This window comes from Trachypithecus francoisi, unplaced genomic scaffold (genome assembly GCF_009764315.1).
Source record: "Trachypithecus francoisi isolate TF-2019V2 unplaced genomic scaffold, Tfra_2.0 Lachesis_group15, whole genome shotgun sequence".
Classification (NCBI taxonomy): domain Eukaryota; kingdom Metazoa; phylum Chordata; class Mammalia; order Primates; family Cercopithecidae; genus Trachypithecus; species Trachypithecus francoisi.
The window spans coordinates 43,089,332-43,107,502 of record NW_022681460.1 but is presented as its reverse complement, the minus strand read 5'-3'; the positions used below and the strand labels follow the sequence as shown (position 1 = coordinate 43,107,502).

Genomic DNA, 18,171 nt, shown 5'->3' with positions numbered 1-18,171 from the left:
CTGTTGTATTATCCCATGAAAATGGAAAGAAATCAATCTGAACTTATACTTCAGCAAAGAAAAAACTTTTTTATATGAAATGATTTGTTTTAATTTGGCAAACTGACATTAAATTTAACTTACTCTTTTTAAAATTTTATTTATTTATTTATTTATTTGAGACAGAGTCTCACACTGTTGCCCAGCCAGGCTGGAGTTCAGTGGCACGATCTTAGCTCACTGCAGCCTCCCAGGTTCAAGTGATTCTCATGCCTCAGCCTCCCGAGTAGCTGGGACTACATGTGCACACCACCATGCCTGGCTAATTTTTGTACTTTTTGTAGAGGACAGGGTTTCGTCATGTTGGCCGGGCTGGTCTCAAACTTCTGATGACCTCAAGTGATCTACCTGCCTTGGCCTCCCAAAGTGCTGGGATTACAGGCATGAGCCATGGTGCTGGGCCTGAATTTAACTTACTCTGTTAGAAGGCTTATGTTAGAAGTCACAAGACTTCAGAAAGGACATGTTTTCTTTAAATAAAAGCTAACTTTGCTTCATAAGATATATAGGACAGTTAAATTCAACTTGAGCATATGCTTTATTCTAATGGTATAAAACAAAAGCATCTTACAGAGTTTGAAAAGGTTAAAGCATTAATTGTGTTGCTATTCCCCTAAAAAGCACTGGTTATTGGCCGGGCGCGGTGGCTCAAGCCTGTAATCCCAGCACTTTGGGAGGCCGAGACGGGCGGATCACGAGGTCAGGAGATCAAGACCATCCTGGCTAGCACGGTGAAAGCCCGTCTCTACTAAAAATACAAAAAAAAAACTAGCCGGGCGAGGTGGCGGGCGCCTGTAGTCCCAGCTACTAGGAAGGCTGAGGCAGGAGAAAGGCGTAAACCCAGGAGGCGGAGCTTGCAGTGAGCTGAGATCCGGCCACTGAACTCCAGCCTGGGCGGCAGAGCGAGACTCCGCCTCAAAAAAAAATAAAAATAAAAATAAAAATAAATAAAAATAAAAAATAAAAAAATAAAAAAAAATAAAAGCACTGGTTATTAAAATATAAATGTGTAGTGATTTTTTTTTATTTTTGTTTAGTTTAAAGAGGAGATTCTGTGGTACTGGCCAAAGTAGTTTTAATACATCCGCTATCCAAATGTATGAGAGAAATACTTCCCACACAATATTGGTTAGGAACTGAGAATATGCATATATGATATATACAAACTGTCTATACCTCAAAGGTCTGGACACCACATGAGTATAACTTGTGCTTGTGCTGAACAAATTGGACCTACTCTTTATTGAAAATTTTTTTTCGTATACTTTTTTTGTTACTTTTTTTATTGGACCTATTCTATATTGAACATTTTTTTCATGTAATAGAGTTACCTTTTTTTTGGTTTTGATGGGAAAAAGTGCAAGTTTGCATATGGTTCTAAAATTAGAAAAGTACAGTTCTAATAACATCTTTAAGGTACTGTATTCAAGAAGCGAAAATTTAAATGACATAAATGTATTTCAGTCATTAGGAAGTTTATGTTTAGAAGTTATTTCCAATAGTTCAACTACAGAACCAGTTTAATCATGGAACCAGAATGATTCAGTAGTTAACTAATTTCAGTACTAGTTTTATAAAGATCAATAAAGTCTTGTTTTGCTGATTAGTAAAGCTATTAATAAGAGTATAAAGATATTTTTGACAAACTTTTCTTTATAGTACTCTTTAATCTCTTACAGTAATAGAAGCACCTCACATCTTTTAAAATTATACTGGAGGTACAAGTACTGATTTGATCATAAGTTTTTGAGTTCTTCACCTTTTTTCTTTGCCAAATTATATTAGTTACCTAAAATCACACAAAAACTTAATATGAAGAATGATAAAATAATTACATAAAAATAATAGTGAAATTAGCTGAGAAAATCTTGCCCTCAAGTTGGAAGTTGTTATCTCTGAGTACCTTGAAAAAGTGCATTTTCTTTTTTTTTTTTTTTGAGACGGAGTCTCCCTCTGTTGCCCAGGCTGGAGTGCAGTGGCCGGATCTCAGCTCACTGCAAGCTCCGCCTCCCAGGTTTACTGGGACTACAGGCACCCACCACCTCGCCCGGCTAGTTTTTTGTATTTTTTAGTAGAGACGGGGTTTCACCGTGTTAGCCAGGGTGGTCTTGATCTACTGACCTCGTGATCCGCCCGTCTCGGCCTCCCGAAGTGCTGGGATTACAGGCTTCAGCCACCGCGCCCGGCCAAAAAGTGCATTTTCTTTTGCTTACTGATAACAGGCAAATACTCCAGTTAAATAAAACACTATAAAATGAATATGTCAATTTCTGGCCTAAATATAGAAAAAATAGTAACAGGAGGCAGATACATAAACACAGTAAATAGCCATAGGCATATATAGACGTCCTTTTTAAACCAAAAACTAAGGTAAAATGAGCTGCAACAAATGGCTACCAAAAGATATTATGTGAAGTCTATTCCGTAGGCTAATTTTCTTCCCTTCTTTCCCCTCCCCACAGCTTTTTTAAAAACCATCATGCTGATTGAATAACTGTAGGGACTGGGAAATCTCAAATTGATATCCTTATTTAAAATCCTGCCTCAGCTCATTAGTTCAGAAAGAAATCCAAAAGTTCAATTCTCTGAGCCGCTTCAACACATAAGTATATTAGTTTTATGAAAAATTTTTTTTATTTCATAAAACTTTAATACTTCTGCCAGAATCAGAAGTGCACTGTGCTCTGGTGCAATTTACATAAACCTTGGTTCCCACCACCTGTTAGCTGCGCAGCCTTTTGCCAGTTAAGCTCTTTGAGGCTCAGCTCTTGCATTCAATTGTAAGACCAGAATCTTGCTGTTTTTTTCTATTTATCCCATCTGTTCTTTATTTCTGTTTCTACTTTTCATGCACTTTTGGTTTTAATTGAATAATTTTTGTGTTCCATCTTATTTCCTCTGTTTTCTTTTTAGTTATTATAAAAGATGTTATTATGGAATTGCTGAAACATATGTTGTGCCTCTCATCATTGGGGTTATATTCAGAAAATCACAGTCCTCTTATTTACATGGAAGAAATTAGGAAAATTTCAATCTTTCTATTCTTTTACCAATCAGACCAGTCACCAAAAGAATACTGGTGTAGTTACAGTATCTATCAATATACTTAAAAATAGATTTGAGGAAAACCCTGTATTCAAAGGGATCTTACCTGATTTTACCATTTTTCCTAGGTGCTAAATTGCTCAAGGTATTATACAGAAGGATCTGAGAAAATGGCAACTTAACCTATGTAAATTTTTTTAAGGATTAAATTGAATAGATACTTAGTAGTTTTAAAGTCCAAGTAAAACAGTTGCAAGGATATTTTTGTTTATCATGTGGTGTTGGCTCAATTTACTATCTGGATTTTGGAAACACCCAGAGAAGGTCATATATTTCTCCTTTGATCATTTTCATTTCTTATATTTTTAAAGTTTAAAAGTGGACTTTTCCCCTCTACTTGGTGTCTGTAACAAAAAGAGAAGCTCCTTGCATCTGTTAATAATAGAGGTACAAGTACTGATTTGATAGTAAATTGAGTTTTTCACTTCTTCTCTTTGCTAAATTATACTATGGTTATCTCATTGAAACTGAACAAAGTTTAATATGAAGGGTGATAAAGAAGCATCAGGCGAGGAAAAAAGGAGAATTAAAACCAAGATATAGTAATGTGAATACAAATGAAAGTTAGCACTGGTGGAAAGGCAAAAGATCTAGGCTGAATGTTTTAGAAAGTTTAAAAAATAGTGAAAGGAAACAATGAATAGATATTTTTTATTGGAAAATTATGTGAGGCAAAAAAAGCACCACCCAAAGGTCTGAGAGAAAAGATAGGGAATTATAATGTAGCCACCTGATTAATTTTTTGTTTCCCTAGACCCCACTCCTCTCCCCTTTCCCCACCACCATTTGGTGCTCCACATTGCAGACAGTGCAATATTTCTAAAATACAAAATTGGTCATCTTATTCCTTGTAGCCCTCAGAATCAAGCCAACAGGCATAAGAAAACTCAACATCACTGATCATTAGGGCAATGCAAATCAAAACCACAGTGAAATACCATGTCACACCAGTCAGAATGCTGTTACTAAAAAGTCAAAAAATAACAAATGCTGGTGAGGCTGCAGAGAAAAGGGAATACTTATACACTGTTGATAGAAGTATAAATTAGCTCAACCATTGTGGAAAGCAGTATGGCTATTCCTCAAAGAGCTAAAAACAGAACTACCATTTGACCCAGCATTTCCATTACTAGGTATATACCTGAAGGAATATAAATCATTTTTACCATGAAAACACATGTATGTGAATGTTCATTGCAGCACTATTCACAATAGCAAAGACATGGAATCAACCTAAATGCTGATCAATGACAGTTTGGATAAGAAAATGTTGTACATATAGACCATGGAATACTATGCAGCCATAAAAAAGAATAAGATCGTGCCTTTTACAGGAATGTGGATGGAGCTGGAGGCCATTGTCATTAGCAAACTCAAGTAGGAACAGAAAACCAAATATCACATGTTCTTACCTATAAGTGGGAGCTAAACATAGAGTACACTTGGATGCAAGGGAACAAAGACACTAGGGCCTACTGGAGGGTGCAGGGTAGGAGGAGGGAGAGGATCAGAAAAAATAATATCAGATACTAGGCTTAGTACCTGGGTGAAGAAATAATTTGTATAACCCCTGTGACACAAGTTTACCTTTATAACAAACCTGCACATATACCCTGAACCTAAAATAAAACTTGAAAAAAGAAATCTCATTGCTGTTCAAAACACAAAAACAAGTCTGTGACTTATATGCTTCTGGTTAATTTTTGTCTGTCCTTCTCACCTCCCCACATTTGTACTCATTTTCTAGCTAGACTTCCCTAATTTCTTGTTCTTTGTCTTACCTGTGGGACTTTGAACTGTTTCTTCTGCCAGGAACAGTCCCATTCTGCTCCTGTAGCCTCTGCTCAATTTCTGCATATTTCTCTGATCCACTCAATTCTGGATTAGTTCTTTTCCTCTGGCTTTCTATAGCACTGTATTTCTCCTATCATAACAAAAATTGTACCTAACATTTGAGTTCTTAATTATGTCATGATCACTGTTTTCAGTTATTTACACCAATTATATTGAGTCAAGAGATGGATTAAGTAACATGCCTAAGATCATACAGGTAGCCTATGGCAGAAATGGGGATTCAGACAGGTTAAACAAGGACCGTGTTCTTAACCAGATATACTGCCCCCTGCTGACTTGAACTTATGTTTTACCATACTTCTATTGGGATGGATTGTAGGATCTGCAAACAGGAACTGAATCTGTCCTTCTTGCCACTATGTGTCAGGTGCCTAGTTCAGTGCTTGTACATGGATGGTGTTTAGGGAAACCACTGAGCTCATTCTCATGATTGCCGCCAATAATAATAGCTGATACTGGCTGACCACGGTGGCTCACGCCTGTAATCCCAGCACTTTGGGAGGCCGAGGCAGGCAGATCATGAGGTCCGGAGATAGAGACCATCCTGGCTAACACAGCGAAACCCTATCTCTACTAAAAATACAAAAAATTAGCCAGTCGTGGTGGCACACGCCTGTAGTCCCAGCCACTCAGGAGGTTGAGGCAGGAGAGTTGCTTGAACCCAGGAGGTGGAGGTTGCAGTGAGCCGAGATCGCGCTACTGCACTGCAGCCTGGGCGACAGAGTGAGACTCTGTCTCAAAATAATAATAATATAATAATAATAATAGCTGATACTTATGCTGCTTACTATGAGCTAGGCACTGCTCTGTGGGCTTTTCTATATACTGTCTCATTTAACCACCATGACAACACAATATGGGTTGGTGCTTTTGCTTTATGGGTGAGGAAACTGGAATACTGAGATGTCAAGTAATTTTTTCAACATCACCCAGCTAGTAAATTGGAGAACTTAAATTTGAATCCGGGCAGTCTAGTTCCAGAATCATACTATTCTATCCTGTATCATCTCTTTGATAGCAAGCTTTCTCTCATGTAGTTTTGGTTATTTTTTCAAAATAGACTTCTTAATCTTTGGTCCTAATTTATGTTATAAACTTAGGATATTTTTAGTGGATTAAATCCATCATATGTCTACTAAGCAAAAAACAAGGATGGGAATGGGTACTTTTATATTTCACTGGGAGCAGGAGGATAAAAAGGATAGATAGAATAGTCTCATTCAAAAGTTCCTCAGGCCAGCTGATCATGAGAATCACCTGTCTATTCAAACAAATTCTCATACCCAGCCTCAGACATCATTAATGGGAATTTCTTAGTGGTAATGCCTCATATATGTATCTTTTAAAACAAGCCCTCTTAGGTGAGTCTGATAATCACCTGAGTTTGGAAACTATTCAATTAGAAATGAGATTAATTGGATTCTGGACACAGCTATTTTTATTAGTTATATGATCTTGGACAAGTTACTAAAAACCTGTATGGGTCTATATTTTTCCATTGACCATTAATAATTTTCTATTGGTACATAATATTTGTACATATTTATGAGGTATATGTGATATTTTGATACATGTATAGAATGTATTGTGATCAAGTGAGGGTATTTGGGATATCAGTTACCTTAAGCATTTATCATTTCTTTGCAATGAGAACATTTCAGATTTTCTCTTTTAGCTACCTTGAAATATATAATCTATTGTTGTTAACTGTAGTTACCATAGTGTTCTATGGAACATTAGAACTATTCCTTCTATCTAACTCTGCCTTTATACTCAACTAACGTACCTCTCTTTTTAGCTCCTCCACAACACCCTCCCTCACTCTCTTCTAAGCCTCTGATGTCTATCATTCTACACTCTACTTTCATAAGATCAACTTTTTTTTTTTTTTTTTTTGAGACTGAGTCTCGCTCTCTTGCCCAGGCTGGAGTGCAGTGGCACAGTCTCGGCTCACTGCAAGCTCTGCCTCCCGCGTTCACACCATTCTCCTGCCTCAGCCTCCTGAGTAGCCAGGACTACAGGCACCCGCCACCAAGCCCGGCTAATTTTTGTATTTTTAGTAGAGATGGGGTTTCACCTTGTTAGCCAGGATAGTCTCGATCTCCTGACTTCATGATCCACCCACCTCAGCCTCCCAAAGTGCTGGGATTACAGGCATGAGCCACCATGCCTGCCCTAACATTCTTTTTTTTTTTAGCTCTCACATAAGAGTGAGAACATGGGATATTTGCCTTTCTGTGCCTAACTTGCCTCACTTAACATAATGATATCCAGTTCAATCCATGTTGATGCAAATGACAGGATTTCATTCTTTTTAGGGCCAAAGAGTATTCCATTATTGATCTATACTACATTTATCCATTCAGCTACTGATGGACACTTAGATTGATTCCATATCTTAGCTATTGTGAATAGCACTACAATAAACATGGGGGTGCAGGTATCCTTTTGATACACTGATTTTCTTTTCTTTGGATAAATGTCTAGTAGTGGGATTGCTGGATCTTATGGTAGCTCTATTTTAGTTTGTTGTTGTTATTGTTGTTGTTGTTGTTGTTGTTGTTGTTGTTTGAGACAGAGTCTCACTCCATTGCCCAGGCTGAAGTGCTGTGTGGCACAGTCTCGGCTCACTGCAACCTCTTCCTTCTGGGTTCCAGTGATTCTCATGCCTCAGCCTTCATCTCCCAAGTAGGGGCTACAGGCGTGTGCTACCACGCCCAGCTAATTTGTGTATTTTATTAGAGACTGGGTTTCACCATGTTCCCCAGGCTGGTCTCGAACTCCTGACCTCAAGTGATCCACCCACCTCAGTCTCCCAAAGTGCTGGGATTACAGGTGTGAGCCATTGTACATGGCCCTATTTTAATTTTCTGAGAAATCTCCATATTTTGTTTTGTTTTGTTTTGTTTTTTTTGAGATGGAGTGTCACTCTGTCACCTGGGCTGGAGTGCAGGAGTGCAGTGGTGTGATCTCGGCTCACTGCAACCTCCATCTCCCGGGTTCAAGTGATTCTACTGCCTCAGCCTCCCGAGTAGCTGGGATTACAGGCACCTGCCATCACGCCCAGCTTATTTTTTTGTATTTTTAGTAGAGACAGGGTTTTCACCATGTTGGCCAGGATGGTCTTGAACTCCTGAACTCGTGATCCACCCACTTTGGCCTCCCAAACTGCTGAGATTACAGGCATGAGCCACCACGCCCAGCCATCTCCATACTGTTTTCTATGATGGCTGTACTAATTTACATTCCCACCAGCAGTGTATCGGACTCCTTTTCTCCACATTCTTGAAGGCATCTTATTATTTGTCTTGTTTGATAATAACCATGCTAACTGGGGTAAAATGATATTTTATTGTGGTTTTGATTTGCATTTCCTTGATGGTTAGGGATGTTGAGCATTTTTTTTTTTCATATACCTCTTGGCCATTTGGATGTATTCTTTTGGGAAATGTCTAATATTAGTTCCTTATAGGATGAAGAGTTTGCAGATATTTTCTCCCATTCAACAGGGGTCTCTTCACTCTGTTGATTATTTCCTTTTCTGTGCAGAAACTTTTTTTTTTTTTTTTTTTTTTTTTTTTTTTTTTTTTTTTTTGAGACGGAGTCTCGCTCTGTCGCCCAGGCTAGAGTGCTGTGGCCGGATCTCAGCTCACTGCAAGCTCCGCCTCCCGGGTTCACGCCATTCTCCTGCCTCAGCCTCCCAAGTAGCTGGGACTACAGGCGCCCGCCACCTCGCCCGGCTAATTTTTTATATTTTTTAGTAGAGACGGGGTTTCACCGTGTTAGCCAGGATGGTCTCGATCTCCTGACCTCGTGATCCGCCCGTCTCGGCCTCCCAAAGTGCTGGGATTACAGGCGCAGAAACTTTTTAGTTCAATGTAGTCCCATTTGTTTTTGATGCCTGTGCTTTTGAGGTCTACATAAAATCATTACCTAGACTAATGTCCTGAGTGTTTCTCCTATGTTTTCTTCTTGTAGTTTTATAGTTTTAGATCTTACATTTAAGTCTTTAATCTATCTTGAGTTGATTTTTGTATATGGTGAGAGATAAGGTTCTAGTTGTATTCTTCTGCATATGGATAACCAGTTTTCCCAGTACCATTTGTTGAAGAGGGCGTCCTTTCCCCAGTGTTTTTTCTTGGCCCTTTGTCAGAAATCAGTTGGCTCTAAGTATGTGGATTTATTTCTTTATTCTGTTGCATTGGTCTGTGTGTCTGTTTTTATACCAAGACCATACTGTTTTGGTTACTGTAGTCTTGTAGTATATTTTGAAGTCAGGTAGTGTGAGGCTTCCAGCTTTCTTCCTTTTGCCCAGGATTGCTTTAGTGATTCTGGCTCTTTTTTGGTTCCATACAAAAAAAAAAAAAAAATTTTTTTTTTTTTTAGATGGAGTTTCACTCTTGTTGCCCAGGCCAGAGTGCAGTGGTGCAATCTCAGCTCACTGCAGCCTCCACCTCCCACGTTCAAGTGATTCTCCTGCCTCAGCCTCCCAAGTAGCTGGGATTACAGGTGCCCGCTACCATGCCTGGCTAATTTTTTGTATTTTTAGTAGAGATGGGGTTTCATCATGTTGGTCAGGCTAGTCTCAAACTCTTGGCCTTAGGTGATTCACTTCCCTCAGCCTCCCAAAGTGCTGGGATTACAGGCATGAGCCACTGTGCCCAGCCAGGTTCCATATACATTTTAGGATTGTTTTTTCTTTTTATGTGAAAAATGTCATTGGAATTTTGATAGGAATTTCATTGAGCCCATAGATTGCTTTAGGTGGCATGGTCATTTTAATACTATTTTCCTGATCCATGAGCATGGGATGCTTTTTCGTTTGTGTCTCCTTCATTTCTTTCATCAGTATTTTATAGTTTTCCTTGTGGAGGTCTTTAACCTCCTCAGTTAAATTATTCCTAGGTGAGATTTTTTTTTCTTTTGTAGCCATTATAAACGAGATTGCCTTGTTGATGTTTTTTTCCAGCTAGTTTTTTGTTAGTGTATAGAAACACTACTGATTTTTGTATGTTGATTTTGCATTCAACAACTTGACTGAATTTATCAGTTCTAAGGGTTTTTTGTTGAAGTCTTTAGATTTTCCTATATGTAAGACTATGTCATCTGTGAAGAGGAACAATTTGACTTCTTTTCCAATTTGGATATCTTTTATTTTCTTCTTCTGCCTGATTGCTCTGGCTAGGGCTTCTTAACTATTAGTATTATATATATAACAGGAAAGTTTGTTTCCAAAAAAAGTACTATATAAATTCATCAGAGTGGAACTTGTTGGCTGTTACCATAAGCTTTATTACTTATCATATGCTCTCTAGTATACCAGATATATATGGTGAAAATAAATACCTTATTTTCACTCAAGAAGTTCAGAATACTTGGTAAACACAGGAGACAATGTTATTTTTCCTGATTTTGAAGATTGAGGCAAGACAGTTTTTATAACTTACCCTTCTTCCCCTGAATAACTAAAACAGAGTATCAATTACTCATGATAGTCTTTTCTTTATTTTTTGTCTTGACCCTTCAGCCAAGGTATAGGAAAAGAAAAATGTAATTCGAGCCTTCAGCTATGTGGAAACTTTAGTTAAACATTTCAGGTAGCTTAAAATTTTTAATTAGTTGATTCCCCCCTTCCCAAACTTAGGTTATTTTATTTCTGTAATTTTCTTCCAGATCTATGGCAACCAAGCAACACCGTGTCATAATAGTTTATAGTTTACTTTTGTTACTTTTTAATTTTTTAAAAAAAAGATACATTTTCAGTGTTTAAAAATGAACAAGTATGGAAAGGCTTATACAGTAACTGAAAAGTCTCCTTTGGGAAGCCAAGGTGGGAGGATTGCTTGAGGCCAGGAGTTCAAGACCAGCCTAGGCAACATGGAGAGACTCTGTCTCTACAAAAAATTTAAAAATTAGCCCCGTGTGATGGTGCATGCTTGTAGTAGTAAGTACATGGGAGGCTGAGGTGGATCACTTGAGTGCTACTGCACTCCAGCCTAGGCAACAGAGCAAGACCCTGTCTCTAAAAGCAATTTTTTTAAAAAAGAAAAAAGTCTCCCTCATAGCCCTGTTCTACAAAAGTCCTACTTCCTTCCCCACAAATAGCCACTGTTACATTGTTGTTAGTTTCTTGTGTGAAGATTTACTTTTAAAATAGAACAATTTTTTAGTATATCTTCTAGTGATCTTAGTTTCAATAGGCTTACGAAATGGATCTGAGAGAAATGGTATTTAATAAGTGTGATATGTTTAAATAAGAATTATTGGCATTTATTTTCAACGAGGTTACAAGATTCTTTTTCTTTGAAAACACTGTCAACTTACAGAGTCAACTAATTCATGATCGAAAATGTATTAGAAAATTGTCTGGAGAAACTGTTGTCACATACCAGAAAAAGGAAAACCTTGAAATGAATGGGAATTCTTTAATGTTTGCAAGACTCATGAATTCTGAGTCACCTCTGAATGAAAGCCCTACTGATGACAGTGAAAAAGAAGCCAGCCATTCTGAAAGTAATGTTGATGCTGACAGTGAGGCTTCAGAATCTGAAAGTGCTTCAAAGCAGACTGGGCTGTTCAGATCCAGTAGTGGATCTGGTGTGCACACAGATGGACCCCTTTACCCTCCATCAGCAGGTGAACTGGTGTACACCAAGGAGACTGACAGTGGTGATAAGCAAATGGCTGAAGCTATTTCTGAACTTCGTTTGAGGAGCACTGTAACTGGAGATCAAGATTTTGACAGAGAAAATCAGCCACTAAGTATTTCAAATAATTTATGTTTTTTAGAGGGGAAGCATTTGAGGCCTCATAGTCCCCAAAATGCTTTTCAGACCCTTTCTCAGACCTATATAACTACTTCTAAAGAATGTTCAGTTCAGTCCTGTCTCTACCAGTTTACATCTATGGAATTACTAATGGGGAATAATAAGCTTCTATGTGAGAACTGTACTAAAAACAAACAGAAGTACCAAGAAGAAACCAGTTTCGCAGGTAACTGTTTTTTTAATTAAATAATTATTGATTTCCTGATAGTGTCTAGTGAGTTACAAATTTCACTGAGAATTTTACTGAGAATCTTGTTTCTATACTTGTGTTACTCAAGCACAGAGATTGTTTTATTCATGTTCGTACCTGAGCACTTACGATACTGGGCAGAACAGATTTTCAATAGTTTTTTTTTGTTTAAATAAATTGAAGAGCAGGAAGTATACAACTCTGCCTTAAAAATGCAAACCCAGGCCGGGCGCAGTGGCTCAAGCCTGTAATCCCAGCACTTTGGGAGGCCGAGACGGGCGGATCACGAGGTCAGGAGATTGAGACCACCCTGGCTAACACGGCAAAACCCCGTCTCTACTAAAAAATACAAAAAGCTAGCCGGGCGAGGTGGCGGGCACCTGTAGTCCCAGCTACTCGGGAGGCTGAGGCAGGAGAACGGCGTGAACCCGGGAGGCGGAGCTTGCAGTGAGCTGAGATTCGGCCACTGCACTCTCAGCCTGGGCGACAGAGCGAGACTCCGTCTCAAAAAAAAACAAAAATGCAAACCCATATAATCTTATTTGAGGGAACTATGTATCTGAAATCTATCCAGAAGAAATACCCTGATAACTTTTTTTTTTTTTTTGGATGGAATCTTACTCTGTTGCCCAGGCTGGAGTGCAGTGGCGCGATCTCAGCTCACTGCAACCTCCACCTCCTGAGTTCAAGCGATTATTCTGCCTTAGCCTCCTGAGTAGCTGGGATTACAGGCGGCCGCTACCATGCCCAGCTAATTTTTGTATTTTTAGTAGAGATGAGGTTTCACCGTCTTGGCCAGGCTGGTCTTGAATGCCTGACCTCATGATCCACCCGCCTTGGCCTCCCAAAGTGCTGAGATTACAGGCATGAGCCACCATGCCCGGCCTCCCTAAAACTTGAAATTGTATCACTAGTAAGATTAATGATGAGGCTAATGTGTTTCACAGATCCTATCAATTTGTTGTAAACTCAATGTAAGATAAATTTTGAAGATTTTAAATAGTAGCATGTCATAAAGCTAGCGCTATAATTACCAAGATTAGTTGGTCAGAGAAAAGTGGAGAAAGGGGGAAAATAAGAAATTTTCACTTCATCTTTATCCTTGAATAAATGGAAAGAATACTCTGATTCTTAGTGACTACTTGTTTTAAAATGTAGACTTTATTATTCAGGTACGGTGAGGCTAAAAGATCAGGAGATCATTGCCACTGAAGAAATAGTGTGTTATTCATAGTTCCCAAGAAGTAGGGGCCCACTGTGCTGCACAGGACCACATAGGGAAGCACCAGGGTCAGTCAGGAGGTGGGGGAGTGAGGGGAAAACATGGGCAGGAGCCTTTAGTGTGATTTCTAAAGGAAGGAATGTGTAAGGCAGGGTAATCAGGCTTAGGATCGGCTAGTTTGAATAATTTTAGTGGGCTCTGGGATATAGGGGCTGTCTCTAGTTATCAGGTGCCTGGTCCTAGGGTGATTACAGCAAGTGGGTAGTCGCCCAGAGTACAAGAGCCCAGTGAAGGAGGTTGTTGGGGTATGGGCTCTGGACTCTGGATTGGTTTACATATGAAAGGCATGCATACATAAGTTGTTTACTATCTCTGTGAATTAGCCCTGGGAGGGGTTGTCCCTCCAGTGTTAACCAGACCCTAGATGTCAAAGCATCAGAATAAAGACACGCTTAATACGCTAGTAATAAAGAAATGGGAGAAGGAAGGAATACCTACTTACATTAATCCAAGTTAAATATGCAATTGGCGATGTTCAAATCCTAACATAAATCTTAGGAATTTAGAAATTGGGACTGGGCGCAGTAGCTTACACCTGTAATCCCAACACTTTGGGAGGCCGAGGCACGAGGATCGCTTGTAGCCAGGATTTCAAGACCAGTTTGAGGAACATAGTGAGATCCCATGTCTACAAACAACGTTTAAAAAATTAGCCAGGTGGGGTGGCATGCACGTGTAGTCCCAGCTACTTGGGAGGCTGAGGTGGGAGGATCGCTTCTGCCTGGGAGGTCAAGGCTGCAGTGAGCCATGACCACTTCATGGCACTTCAGCCTGGGTAACAGCAAGACCCTGTCTCAAACAAACAAACAAAAAATAGACAAAAAATTCAGAAATCTTTTTAAAACCCAAACTCTTCAACTACACATGTGCTTCTGGTGATTTTTGGCTGGAGGGCACTGACACAAATTACTTCTAGTCCATCTGCTTTCTACCTTCCAAAATTTTGTTTCAAGTGTTACCTCTCCTATTCTTTGTTCTTATTAACTGTGTGCCTTTAAAAAAAATTCCTTTACTTTCATTTTAGCAGAGTTAAATGAAAGTAAATGGAAGGAGTAAAGACTGCCCTTTCATCAGAAGTCCAATTTCTTTAACATTTTTAAAAATGTGGTATGATGCTTCTGTATAAATTTTTATTATATGGTAGATAATGTATAAAATGGAATTTTATAAATTTATTGCATTTTATGTAGAAAAGAAAGTAGAAGGAGTTTATACTAATGCCAGGAAGCAATTGCTCATTTCTGCTGTTCCAGCAGTCCTAATTCTCCATCTGAAAAGATTTCATCAGGTAAGTTTCTTCAGTAGCACCATAATTTTCATCATGTGTTTTACAGAGCTTTGAGTCCTATAGAATATTGTCAAGGATTAGACAGTAACCAGTAACTTACTGAATTTTAAAATGTGTCATGTGAGATTTACTGCTCATCTAGCCATAATAGTTTATAAGACTTTCCTGATTAAAATTGTTTAATTCACAATATTTGAACATTTAGGCAGCAGGAACCTAAATGATATCTCCGTGTATGTTTGTGTGGTAATAGAAAATAAGTTTTGTGGCCGGGCATGGTGGCTCCCTGGGTCTTTGGTAGGCCGAGGTGGGCAGATCACCTGAGGTCAGGAGTTCAAGACCAGATGGAGATAAAAGTCTTGCTCTGTCGCCCAGGCTAGAGTGCAGTGGCTCAATCTCAGTTCACTGCAACCTCTAATTCCCGGGTTCAAGCAATTCTCCTGCCTCAGCCACCCAAATAGCTGGGATTACAAGTGCCTACTACCACACTGGCTAATTTTTGTATTTTTAGTAGAGATGGGATTTCACCATGTTGGCCAGGCTGGTTTCGAACTCCTGACCTCAAGCGATCTACCTGCCTGGGCCTCCCAAAGTGCTGGGATTACAGGCGTGAGCCACCATGCCCGGCCCATACAATTTTCAAATAAAAATGTTAATTGTATAAAACAAATTATCAAGAAAACAAGGAGAAAACTTAAATGATTTTTTGGGGGTGGGGTGGGGTGGGGGAGGGAATCTCCCTCTGTTGCCAGGCTGGAGTACAGTGGCACAATCTCAGCTCCCTGCAACCTCTGACTCCTGGGTTCAAGCGATTCTCCTGCCTCAGCCTCCCGAGTAGCTGGGATTACAGGTGTACACCACCACACCTAGCTAATTTTTTTTTTTTTTTTGAGACGGAGTCTGGCTCTGTTGCCCAGGCTGGAGTGCAGTGGCCGGATCTCAGCTCACTGCAAGCTCCGCCTCCCGGGTTTACGCCATTCTCCTGCCTCAGCCTCCCGAGTAGCTGGGACTACAGGCACCCGCCACCTTGCCTGGCTAGTTTTTTGTATTTTTTAGTAGAGACGGGGTTTCACCATGTTAGCCAGGATGGTCTCGATCTCTTGACCTCGTGATCCGCCCATCTCGGCCTCCCAAAGTGCTGGGATTACAGGCTTGAGCCACCGTGCCTGGCCTAATTTTTGTATTTTTAGTAGAGATGGGGTTTCACCATGTTGGCCAGGCTGGTCTTGAAACTCCTGACCTCAGGTGATCCACCTCAGCCTCCCAAAGTGCTGGGATTTTAGGCGTGAGCCACTGCACCTGGCCCTTAAATGAATATTTAACTTGACCTCTGTGTGAAAGACTTTCTAAATATAAAAGCTAATAAGGAAATCTCAAGGAAAACTATTGATAGTTTACATATTTGCAACATTTTAGGTGGAATCCAGATGTGCGAGAAGAGATTTTTCTCCATTCTGCCATCCCTATCCACAGATTAAGTTCTGGATTCTTCCATAGTCAAGGTTATAGAAACTCAATGGAACTGAAATGGCACAGAGAACAGAAGCAGATGTATTATATCTTGTCATATCAGAGCGCCTAATGGAAAGGGTACATCTGCAGTGATTCTGTGTGAATAAGAGAGGATAATGCCAGATTGCAGAAGCTAATTTCATGATGCACCACAGTTATTTTATATTTGGTACTTGCATCCCTGTTTAGAAACAACTTACAGAAATAATTCTTGCCCTTAAAGGGAAATATTTATGGACATCCATCTAGGTCCCTTTTTCTCTCAAGCTAAATATAATGTCAGCAAAGCCACATTCTTATTCCCAGGATTTGGGCATTATAGGGAGCAGAGTCCCTAAGCAATGCCTTTGTTTCTAATTCATTGACATCCCTGAAAGCCTTCTGTATGGTAGCTTTGTATATCAGAAACATCCACAACACTTAAATGCAAATCTGAAACTGGATAGAGATCTTTGTCATAAAAATGCCAAATTTTTAACGTTGTAAGTATATAAAGAGTCTTAAAGGCAGGAGATTGTAGATGCAAATAAGAAATATCTCAGACCCTAATAGTAAAATGGGAAAAGAATATCAACTGACAGTTCTGGAAGTACAGAGTTCGGGCAAGTATAAAAAAGGTCCATCCTTCCCAGCAAAAGAAAGGCAAAATAAAATGGCAGATTCTTTTTTCAACCTGTCCAAATTAGCAAAGATATAGTAGTGTTAATAAGGATGACCTAAGATAGAGACATTTTCATTTACCAGCATTGGGAGTGTAAGTTGGTAACACCTACTAGAAAGCGATTTAGTAATAAATACGAAGAACATTGAGTAATTTTTTTTTTTTTTTTTTTTGAGATGGAATTTCGCTTTTGTCACCCAGACTGGAGTGCAATGGCGTGATCTCAGCTCACTGCAACCTCCACCTCCTGGGTTCAAGTGATTCTCCTGCCTCAGCCTCCTGAGTAACTGAGATTACAGGCACCCACCACCACGCCTGGCTAATTTTTGTATTTTTTTTTTTTTTTTTTTGAGACAGAGTCTCGCTCTGTCGCCCAGGCTGGAGTGCAGTGGCGGATCTCAGCTCACTGCAAGCTCTGCCTCCCGGGTTTACGCCATTCTCCTGCCTCAGCCTCCCGAGTAGCTGGGACTACAGGCGCCCGCCACCTCGCCCGGCTAGTTTTTTGTAGTTTTTAGTAGAGACGGGGTTTCCCCGTGTTAGCCAGGATGGTCTCGATCTCCTGACCTCGTGATCCACCCGTCTCGGCCTCCCAAAGTGCTGGGATTACAGGCTTGAGCCACCGCGCCCGGCCATTTTTGTATTTTTATAGAGACAGGGTTTCACCATGTCGGTCAGGCTGGTCTTGAACACCTGACCTCAGGTGATTCACCCACCTCGGCCTCCCAAAGTGCTTGGATTACAGGCATGAGCCACCGTGCCCAGCCGAGTAATGTTTTAAACAAAACAATTTTTGAACAAAGCTAATGACTCTTGACTAAGTAAGAACCTACCACAAGGAAATAGAGATATACATAAAAATGTTTGTGTGTCCCACTCAGGTTACGCCAGACGTAAGGCCTAGCTTAAATGTCCAATGTGCAGGACATCAGATTTATATTTTAATATGGAAGATGCAGTGTATCATTCCATTAAAGGGAAAAAGGCAGGAGACTGTAGATGCAAATATAAGTCTAGATATTTTCCAAAAATTACCACCTAAAAAAAGATTCGTCTTATATTAAAGTCCTTCACAGTCTCTCGTATGACGGGGTAATTTCTTAACAGCAAAGTACTGATTGAGGAGAACACAAAAGCCTGAAATGATCTCAGACAGTGCTCGTATTGGGTGCTTATAGAGGTCACCTGATGAAAAAAGCAAAGAAATTGAATATAGATTAAATATTCCTGGGATATGACCTCATAATTTCATGTCAGCTATTTTCAAGCCTTCTAAAGATCACTTGAAAAAACAAATCAGTAAGCGGCTACACTTTGGCAAAAAAGTAAGTGTTTTTTGTCTTTAAAGAAAGATAAGCAATAAAAAAGCAACAGATCTACAGTAAAATTGTGATTAGTATGCAAATGAAAGATCAG

The 18,171-nt window shown here is 39.6% G+C and overlaps 1 protein-coding gene across 2 annotated transcripts in view; it reads left to right on the top strand.

Annotated features, from left to right (window-relative positions):
- USP45 (ubiquitin specific peptidase 45) overlaps window positions 1–18,171 on the top strand; it is an 80,951-nt gene that overhangs the window by 53,862 nt on the left and 8,918 nt on the right. For both annotated transcript variants that reach the window (XM_033234683.1, XM_033234684.1), the window contains 2 exons: window positions 11,325–11,991; window positions 14,488–14,585. In XM_033234683.1, coding sequence (XP_033090574.1) covers window positions 11,325–11,991; window positions 14,488–14,585 — 765 coding nt within the window. The remainder of the gene's footprint in view (window positions 1–11,324; window positions 11,992–14,487; window positions 14,586–18,171) is intronic.